Source organism: Brassica rapa, chromosome A10, assembly GCF_000309985.2.
Source record: "Brassica rapa cultivar Chiifu-401-42 chromosome A10, CAAS_Brap_v3.01, whole genome shotgun sequence".
NCBI classification, from domain to species: domain Eukaryota; kingdom Viridiplantae; phylum Streptophyta; class Magnoliopsida; order Brassicales; family Brassicaceae; genus Brassica; species Brassica rapa.
Window position 1 is genome coordinate 11,253,324 of NC_024804.2, and position 10,115 is coordinate 11,263,438.

Consider the following 10,115-nt stretch of genomic DNA (forward strand, 5'->3'; position numbering starts at 1 on the left):
TCTTAGTCTACGTGCATAGCTGTAAAACGACTTATATAAAAAAACGGAGGGAGTACTAAATAACCTCTGTATATCAATTTTTGTTTGAACTTTCAGCATTTATGACTCTTGTTGTTATTATAGTTAAAATTAATACTAGAACAGTATAAATTAATGTCCCATTCATATAAAGCATCATCAGCAAAATGTATTTTTTTTTGTTTTACCACAAACTAATCGATATATACAAATAAAATGTCACTTAAATATTTTACCTACAACTATATAGTATATACTATCTGCTTAATATTTTTTAACCTAACGAATGTAAATGGTGAAAAAGGAAAGAAATAAAAAGTGAAATTAATAATTAATAATAAAGGAAAAAGGTGGAGTTGCTTTTTTGGGATCCAGATCTTCCTTTGCTACTTCTTACTCTGTCTCTCTCCTTGAATGCTCTGTTTTACTAATATATTTCTATAAAACAAAGTAAAAACCAACTCCATGGGGTTCTTCGCTTCACAATCCCAACGCACCTCTCTCTCTCTCTACCACTTCTTCTTCTCCTCCTCCTCCCTCTCTTTTCCTTCCTCTTCACCAATGCCACGTAACCCTAGATTCTGCTTCTTCCTCTTTCTTTTCTTAAACTCCTCTGTTTTCTTCTTCATCCCCTGTTTCTCTGTAGACGAACAAGGACAAGCTCTGCTCTCATGGAAATCTCAGCTAAACATCTCCGGAGACGCCTTATCTTCTTGGAACGCGGCGGAACCAAATCCTTGCAAATGGGTCGGAATCAGATGCAACGCGAGAGGCCAAGTCTCGGAGATACAGCTCCAAGTCATGGACTTTCAAGGTCCTTTACCGGCGACGAATCTCTTGCAGCTAAAGTCTCTGACTTCACTCAGTTTAACCTCCGTGAATCTCACCGGCTTCATCCCTAAGGAGCTCGGAGACTTGCCCGAGCTCGAAGTTCTCGATTTAGCTGATAACTCTCTCTCCGGTGAAATCCCTATCGAAATCTTCAAGCTCAAGAAACTCAAGACTCTGTCTCTCAACACCAACAATCTCGAAGGTGTGATTCCTTCGGAGCTAGGGAATCTCACAAACCTCGTGGAGCTCACTCTCTTCGACAACAAACTCGCGGGAGAGATTCCAAGGAGTATCGGAGAACTCAAGAATCTAGAAACCTTCCGTGCAGGTGGGAACAAGAATCTAAGAGGAGAGCTTCCTTGGGAGATTGGTAACTGCGAGAGCCTCGTGACGTTAGGTCTCGCCGAGACAAGTCTCTCCGGTAAACTCCCGGCGTCGATCGGAAACCTGAAACGCGTTCAGACAATAGCTTTGTACACGTCACTCTTGTCCGGTCCAATCCCCGATGAGATTGGGAACTGCACGGAGCTTCAAAACCTCTACTTGTACCAAAACTCAATCTCCGGTTCGATTCCGACAACATTGGGTGGTCTCAAGAAGCTTCAAAGTCTTCTCCTATGGCAGAACAACCTCGTCGGAAAAATCCCGGCGGAGCTCGGGAACTGTCCGGAGCTTTTCCTCATCGACTTATCCGAAAACCTCCTCACCGGAAACATCCCGAGAAGCTTCGGGAACCTCCCCAATCTCCAGGAGCTTCAGCTCAGCGTTAACCAGCTTTCTGGTACAATCCCTGAAGAGCTAGCGAACTGCACGAAGCTGACGCATTTGGAGATCGACAACAACAGAATCTCCGGGGAGATTCCGCCGTTCAAATTAACAAGCTTGACGATGTTCTTCGCGTGGTCGAACCAGTTAACCGGAAATATACCGGATAGTCTTTCTCAATGCGAAGAGCTTCAAGCCATCGATCTCTCTTACAACGCTCTCTCCGGTTCGATTCCCAGCGGAGTCTTCCAGCTACGTAACCTCACGAAGCTTCTTCTCCTCACTAACAACTTGTCTGGATTCATACCACCGGAGATTGGGAACTGCACGAATCTCTACCGGCTTCGACTCAACGGAAACAGACTCGCGGGGAATATTCCGGCGGAGATTGGGAATCTGAAAAACCTCAACTTCATCGATATAAGCGAGAATCGTCTCACCGGAAACATACCAACGGCAATCTCCGGTTGCGAAAGCCTTGAGTTTCTCGATCTTCACTCCAACGGTCTAACCGGTTCGTTACCCGGTTCGCTTCCGAAGAATCTGCAATTCATTGACTTCTCCGATAATTCGTTAACCGGTTCTCTCCCATCCGGTATCGGTTCGTTAACCGAACTCACGAAGCTTAACCTCGCGAAGAATCGTCTCTCCGGCGAGATCCCTAGAGAAATCTCTTCTTGCCGGAGCCTCCAGCTTCTCAACCTCGGCGACAATGGCTTCACCGGAGAAATCCCAGACGAGGTAGGCCGTATCCCGACCCTCGCGATATCTCTGAACCTGAGCTGCAACTCCTTCGCCGGAGCAATCCCGTCGCGGTTCTCTAGCCTCGTCAATCTCGGAACCCTCGACATCTCTCACAACAAACTCGCGGGAAACCTAAACGTCTTGGCTGATCTTCAGAACCTCGTCTCACTCAACATCTCCTTCAACGAATTCTCCGGCGAGCTGCCCAACACTCTGTTTTTCAGGAAACTCCCGCTCTCTGTTCTCGAATCGAACAGAGGACTCTTTATCTCGACCCGACCCGATAACGAGACCCAAACCCGACACCGTTCCGCTGTTAAACTAGCCATGTCGATCCTCGTCGCAGCGAGCGTCGTCCTCGTTCTCATGGCGGTTTACACTCTCGTCAAAGCGCAACGAGTCGTTGGAAAACAAGAGGAGTTAGATACGTGGGAAGTGACTCTATACCAGAAACTGGACTTCTCCATCGACGACATCGTCAAAAACTTGACGTCGGCTAACGTGATCGGAACCGGAAGCTCCGGCGTAGTTTACAGAGTAACGATCCCGTCGGGAGAAACTCTAGCAGTGAAAAAAATGTGGTCGAAGGAAGAGACCGGAGCGTTTAACTCGGAGATCAACACTCTCGGATCGATCCGACATCGGAACATAATACGTCTCTTGGGTTGGTGTTCGAATAAGAATCTGAAACTCTTGTTTTACGATTATCTCCCCAACGGGAGTTTAAGCTCTCTGCTTCACGGCGCTGGTAAAGGAAGAGGAGGAGCTGACTGGGAAGCTCGATACGATGTCGTTTTGGGAGTTGCACATGCACTCGCTTATCTCCACCATGATTGCCTCCCTCCGATCCTACACGGCGACGTTAAAGCTATGAATGTCTTATTGGGTTCCCGGTTCGAACCGTTCTTAGCCGACTTCGGTTTAGCCAAACCCGTCTCCGGTGGTGAAAATACCGATATAGATTCATCAAAATCAAGTAACCGGCCTCCGTTAGCTGGCTCTTACGGTTACATGGCTCCAGGTAAATTTCATAAACACTCATATTAATTTCTACGTTATTATAAAAAAAAGTTCATAATAGAACACGATCTTTTTGATTAACAGAACATGCGTCCATGCAACGTATAACCGAAAAGAGCGATGTGTATAGTTTCGGAGTGGTACTATTGGAAGTGTTAACCGGAAAGCATCCACTGGATCCGGATCTACCAGGAGGTGCACATTTGGTTCAATGGGTGAGAGATCATCTAGCCAAGAAGAAGGCTCCAGGAGAAATCCTCGACCCTAGGCTCCGTGGACGAGCCGACCCAATAATGCATGAGATGCTCCAAACGTTAGCGGTCGCATTCCTCTGCGTGAGCAATAAGGCAGCTGATAGGCCTATGATGAAAGATATTGTGGCGATGCTTAAAGAGATTAGACAGCTTGACGTCGGACGATCCGAAAACGATATGATGAAAGGCGGAAAATGCGAGAAATGGCAACCGCAGCCGTTGCCGCCGGAGAAGTTTGTCACTCCTCGAGGTTCATCTAATTGTTCGTTTGCGTTTTCGGATGAATCCGTATAGAAACCATATAGAACTACAATTAGTGTGACGACATTTATAAATTGAAAGGGTGTGTGAATATTTGTTGCCAATGATTTGTTCGAAGAATCAGAAAGAAATAATCTCTTGGCTTACTTTTTAATTTTTATGGTTTGAGAGTTTTCATATATTTATTGAAGACGAGTTATGAATGTAATGTACAATTACTACATTAGTTTGAACTTTGAAGTGATTTATTCTCTTTTCTTAATTTCAGAGTAATATAAACAAAACATAATTGGAGTATCCGGGCCAGTAAATGAGAACAAACGTATTTTGATTAAATTTCTTGAACAAAGGCTTAAATGCTAAACACAAAATTCAAAAAATATACATACGCCATCATAATTCCGATAACAAAAATCCATATATAGATAATTATTCGTATTAAGTCCAGTTTACATGATAATTGCGAATTTAAGATTGTATGCATGTGCGTATGAATAATGCATATTATAGTTTGAATATTAATCCACACTTATATTATCTAAAAAGAAATATAGAGTTAATAATGTATATTGAGTATTTTTGAAGAATTTAAGATATAATTTTTGGGGGATATGGCAGGTAGTGTTTGGAGTTACATACGGAGGAAAGATTCGTGTTTCTTTTTTATTTAAATCTGTTCAGTTATATAATTGTTTAAACTTTAAAGTTTTGGATGTTTACTGATCTTGTGAAACTGAAAGAAAGGCTTTGGACATGGGATCACGTGGACCCACGCGCCACCCCATCACATGATCATGTGTTGTCTGAAAACAATGACTTTCCAGCCAACAAATCAACCATTTTATCATCTACGAATAATATTTTAAATACAACTAGTATTATTTTTTGTAATATAATACAAGATTGAAGATTGAGCAAAACGAAAAAAAACTTTGTGTGCACACAATAATAATAATACACCACATGCTTAAACCAAGTATAAGAACGACAGATGCAGTTTTATGCGTGTTGCTTCTCTTTGTCTGTGTATTGTCATGCGCGTCTTATCTTGCAATCCAAGATTTTGATAGTGACTTACAAAATATCTTACACTAATCCACATTAAATTTTGAGAACCGAGGAGTATTAACATTGCAAAGAACATAATCTAGAAATAAAGTTTATTTCGACTTCTAAATTCTTTATGTCTTGTCTTGTATGATATTATCAATGGTTATTTTACGTATTCACGATGACCAAAGAATACGAAAACAACCACTAAAAAGCAAATTTCACGCACAGTTACGTTCTTTGTAAACTAATGCAAGTATTAGTTTCAACAAATTAAATTATAATTATGATAACTATTTATAAGATATGACTCATATCAGAAAAGGGTTTACCGACAAAAGGAACCAACAGCTAATGATGATTATCCGGAAAGTACGGGAACCACTTCGTGTTTCGATTCGATGTATGTATTATGACATACTAACTTAAAACATTACATCATCTCATCATGATTTCACCAGTTCATGTGTTTCCTCAATTTGGATTTATGTATCTAACCGTATTATATAACATTACATCATCATCTCACGTTTTTTTACCACTTCATCAGTTCATGCGCCAATGAGAACGTGTTTCTCCAAAATTTATTTGGTTTGTCTTTAACCGTATGATATAATTTTGCTTGAATGAGTTCGAATGAGAGGCATACCAATTGTGGGGTCCATTCCGGGGAAGGCTTACCGAACTTTTGAGTCCCGACCGTTATGTTATGGCGGTAAATAAGAGGTCCAAAATCCATCTTACAACCTCTCTCTAACATAAACAAAGTCTTATAACTTTTAGCTCCATGCAACGTAGAAACCAACTTTTACATTTCCATGTTATCAAGTACTCCAAAGCATCATTTATAAATTTCAAATGGCAAGTAAAGCAAACGCAAACACAAAATGGCATGTAGAATCTGCAATTCTTGAATTTAGATACATGAAGATGCTATACCTGCATATTTGCTGACCAGGGCAGCCTTTAGAACGTACACAAACGAAAGTGATAGACTCTAACATCTGTGACCGAGGATGGATAATTAGATCAAGCACCTCTAGTTTTTGAATTACTGACACCAATGACAAACCAGCTTTTATCCATCTGTACTTCTCACACGACACACTTTAACCGCACTTTGGTGCTCGGAGTTGCATATATATACATGCAATAAACTTAAATCATGTATTGAAAGGATATGGAGTCTTTTTTTAATCAAGAGTTTTAAGGATACATAATATATATGTAAGATACATGAGTCCGATCAATCAAAACCCCTCACTGTGGTACTCTTGAAGTAAATCAAAATTGTTCCCAGAGCTTGAAGGATCCTTTATATGGGGGAAACAAGAAGATTTTAAAGATGATTTGGTTGTAACTGAATCACCAATCTTCTAATCATCGTCGGTACCGAAATATCTGTCTCCAAACTCACCCATACCGGGAATGACACGGAACTCTTCGTTTAGCCCGTGTTCAATCTCTGATGTTACTATCTTTAATCTTGGAAACTTCTTGCAGACCACATGAACACCTTGAGGCGCCTGGTTACACAAAAAGAAAGAAAGAGAAAGAATCTTCAGGGGATAGCGAGGGAGTATGAAAGATATGTGAAGGGCCATGCGCGATTTCTTACGCTTATAAGGTTTAGAAATATGATGTTTCCCTCAGGTACACCTTTGCTTATAAGAAGTTTGATAGCTTGAACTGCTGAGTTTCCTGGTAAAAAATTGCAAGTTACAAAACTAAGTTATTTACCACTTAAACCCGAGAAGGAAAGCATATTTGTTTTAAGTGGAAAACATAATAATAAGGTTAAGGAACCTGTGCCGAGGATAGGATCCAACAAGAGGACATGCCTTTCCGAGATATCATTAGGAAGTTTCTCATAAACAAGCTGCAGGACAGTGTTATTAGAGATATAAACAGAAGATCTACAAAACTGAGACAAAGATAATTGCTTATTATCTATTATACCTGTTGACCGTTGTCGCCTTCCCTGTGAATTAGGATCTTCCCTATTTTGATACCTTTGCAACATGCCCGCAACGCATTCTCCATGCTCTCACCACTATGAGTTTTTCATAATAACCGTAAAGTAGATATGAGAGCTGAAGAGGTAAAGTATGTGAAAGTTTTCTTGAATGGACTTAAGTTAGGAGAAGAAAATACCTTCTAATCACGGAGACACCACATAACCGTTTACAGAAATCCACACCAGAATATACAGATCCTGATAACAAGGTACCATAAATATCTCTTAATATTGAAAAATAAACGATATACATATTGCTAGTGAATTCACTAAAATAATTGCAAAAAAAAACATGCTTTACCGGTGGGAGTGATGACCTGCATTTCACTAAAAGGCAGATGACCAAGACCATGCTCTACAACCTATAGACAAAGCAAACACAAAATCAGATGACGGAAATGAGACATGTATAATGAAAAACTCCATCAACTGTTGGTGAGAACTTAGACCTACCAGCCGAATCAATCGATCAGAATAAAAGACAAAATCATGTTTGGTTGTCTGGGAATCACGTATAAGGGTGTGCATCCCTCGTATCTGAAAGAGAAAGGCCAACATAAGTTATATCGGTGGCTAAGAGACGTGATTGTAACCGTGGCTAGTGTTAGAAGGAGCTGCTATATTATTATCACCTGAAATGTTGACTGTATAACATATAGATTAGGGTATATTTTACAGAGGTCATGCTGGCCCAGCTTGGTGCAAATATGTTGCACGATTAAGTCAATAGCTACGTGATTATCCCCACCACGAGGAATGATGATGTCTGCATACTTCTTCGTTGGAAGAATGAAGTCATCAAAAGCAGGCTTCACAAACTTTGAGTACTGCACCAAAAATGGTTTACTTCAGATACAGCCATGTCCGCGAAATCTAAGGCGGTTGATAAAGAGATTCTCGGCCTAACCTGATCGAGTACTGTGCCAATATCTCTATCATTTTGAGACGTATCTCGTTTTATCCTTCTTGCCAAGCGTACATCAGCATCTGCACAGAAAGAAACTCATAAGAATTGTGTAATGCTAGATTTCACAGCTTTATCCAGAGAAGAGGTGATATGAAAGACTGACCAGTATCCACAAAGATCTTCATGTTCATCAATCCTCGGACTCGTGGATCATGGAATAGAAGTATCCCTTCAAGTAATATTACATCCGAAGGGTTTACCTGCCAGATCATTTCCAAATTCAAAGCATCTTTAACAAAAACTTAAGACAATATATATATATATATATATGTCTTGTTAAGTCTTCAACCAGATAGAAGCTACTCAAGAGAGTACTATCATTATAAGGAAGTAGGCTTCTCAAGTAGTTTTAATATTACAGTACGGTTTTGAGCCTTCAAATTCTGTGTCATAATAATGCAATAGTACGAAAGAAAACGGTACCCTTCTTGAAACGCTGCTTTTGTAAGTTTTGAAGTCATATTTTGGGATATCCACAGCTTGTCCTTGCCTCAGTTTCTCCATACAGGACAACAAATGGTCGGTGTCAAATGCGTCTACAGGAAGACAGACAACAACAAAAAATCATAAGAATCAAGATCACAAAAAAAACTAGCCGAGGATGTGAAGACAGGCTACATAAAAGAGAAAAAAAAGCAATCAGGAAACTGTCACTAAATAATGTGTTTGTTATGGCTTTAAAATCCAGTGAATACAGAGAAAAGTATATGCTCTAATGAGTATACTCTTAGCATTACGAATATACAGCAGACACATCCCATAGATGTTCTCACCTGGATGGTCAAAGTTGTACTCATGAACCCTAGCAAGTTCGTCTTCAGTCAAACCGTGGTAGAACGAGTCCTGCCAAATCATTCATCGCTGGATATTTAGTGGAGCGATTTGTGGGATATCATGACGTAAAAAGCATTCTAGAACAATATTGATACGCTCATAGAACATTCTATTTAGACTCTGCATGCGCTTAAAGGGTTACTTACTAGCTGGTTATTTCTGCTTTCAACTCCCTAAATTACTTGGAGAATTTTCTTTATACATTCGGAAAACATTGCATTCATGGAAGTGTATATCAGGGGATGTTTAGTACCTGGTTAACAAGAACAACACGCTGATCATGCAATTGCTGAATAATCATATCACAAACAGATGTCTTCCCCGATGCTGCGCCTCCAGCAACACCTACCCACCACAAAACTCGAACAGTAAACATCTCAAAATCAAGACTTCGGTGAATAATATGTTTGTTCATTAGAAAAAAAAGCAGAAGAGACCAATCACAAAAGGCTGCCTTTGAATGTCAGTAGTTCCCTGTAATGCTGCACTTGGTTCCACTCCATTGATATGACCGTTCATGTGAAAACCAGAGTAATGAACCTTGGAAGAAGCTTCAATCATATCAACAACTGACTTAGAAGTAGAACCCATCTCGTGTGTGTCAACCTACGACAAGAGACAAGAAGAGTTGTTATAAAAAAAAAGAGCACCAAATCATATTAATAAAATCTGAATCACAGTTTAAGTTGCATACACAAAACTAAGCTTAAAAAAAAAACCTAAAATCAAAATAGATCCAACAAACACAATCTTCTACAAAATCAACTTATTATTCTTGTGAATCTAAAAAAAAAAACAAGAACTGAGATTATCAGTAGCTGCTAAGTTGATAGATCAGTCAATGCAAAACTGCTTCACTTAAATAAATAAGTAGTCGCATGTGGAAAACTAAAAGAAGAAAATTCAGATCCCGATTTTGAAAAAAGAGATTCGATGTTTACCAGATTCAGCACGAGTCTGAGAGGATCTCTGCAAACGTCACGACTTAAAAAAAAAAAAAAGAAGGAAGAAGAAGTATACCTGATCTGGAATAAATCTAGACAAAAAAATAAGGAAGGAAGGGGACAGAACTTAATTTCTGATTAAACAACTGACCTAACTTTTTTTAATTAAAAATATCAGGGAAAAACAATAAGCTTGTTGGATTCGGGGCTGATTGATTTCAGTGTATTTATTTTTATATAGTAAAGGAGCGGAGGAGAAACGAAGACGAACGTTACATTATTTTATTTGTGATAAAGAGCCCCTATACTCTGTAAAGTATCATAATCAACCCCACCCATCACACTAGTACACGGTAGTTGGTTTGAAATCTTGGTCGGCTTTCTAAATCTTATTGGGGACTAGTGGTATT

The 10,115-nt window shown here is 39.7% G+C and overlaps 2 protein-coding genes across 3 annotated transcripts; one reads left to right on the forward strand and one right to left on the reverse strand.

The window, feature by feature from the left end:
- Window positions 1-238: 238 nt before the first annotated feature.
- On the forward strand, window positions 239-4,141 carry LOC103845038 (LRR receptor-like serine/threonine-protein kinase). The gene is made up of 2 exons (XM_009121866.3): window positions 239-3,379; window positions 3,463-4,141. The coding sequence occupies exons 1-2, from the start codon at window positions 484-486 to the stop codon at window positions 3,924-3,926; spliced, it is 3,360 nt and encodes a 1,119-aa protein (XP_009120114.1). The 5' UTR covers window positions 239-483; the 3' UTR covers window positions 3,927-4,141.
- Window positions 4,142-6,089: 1,948 nt separating this feature from the next.
- LOC103845039 (uridine kinase-like protein 4) lies at window positions 6,090-9,967 on the reverse strand. Of its 2 annotated transcripts, none has more exons than XM_009121867.3 (15): window positions 9,703-9,967; window positions 9,199-9,367; window positions 9,015-9,106; window positions 8,701-8,770; window positions 8,351-8,463; window positions 8,031-8,127; window positions 7,868-7,947; window positions 7,593-7,787; window positions 7,414-7,497; window positions 7,262-7,322; window positions 7,098-7,158; window positions 6,903-6,996; window positions 6,750-6,822; window positions 6,562-6,644; window positions 6,090-6,469 (listed from the first exon to the last, which is right to left on the reverse strand). In XM_009121867.3, the coding sequence occupies exons 2-15, from the start codon at window positions 9,350-9,352 to the stop codon at window positions 6,320-6,322; spliced, it is 1,407 nt and encodes a 468-aa protein (XP_009120115.1). In that variant the 5' UTR covers window positions 9,353-9,367; window positions 9,703-9,967; the 3' UTR covers window positions 6,090-6,319. The 2 variants fall into 2 exon arrangements, with proteins under 2 accessions (XP_009120115.1, XP_009120116.1); XM_009121868.3 differs by having other exon boundaries at window positions 9,782-9,938.
- Window positions 9,968-10,115: the final 148 nt, after the last annotated feature.

Bases quoted from the DNA above. Each gene is read 5' to 3' on its own strand.
- LOC103845038 (XM_009121866.3), top strand. From the start codon at position 484: ATGGGGTTCTTCGCTTCACAATCCCAACGCACCTCTCTCTCTCTCTAC. The intron at 3,380-3,462 runs GTAAATTTCATA...TTTGATTAACAG, and splicing joins TTACGGTTACATGGCTCCAG to AACATGCGTCCATGCAACGT.
- LOC103845039 (XM_009121867.3), bottom strand. From the start codon at position 9,352: ATGGGTTCTACTTCTAAGTCAGTTGTTGATATGATTGAAGCTTCTTCC. The intron at 7,788-7,867 runs GTTAGGCCGAGA...TTTTTGGTGCAG, and splicing joins TTGGCACAGTACTCGATCAG to TACTCAAAGTTTGTGAAGCC. The intron at 6,470-6,561 runs GTAAGAAATCGC...TTGTGTAACCAG, and splicing joins TATTTCTAAACCTTATAAGC to GCGCCTCAAGGTGTTCATGT.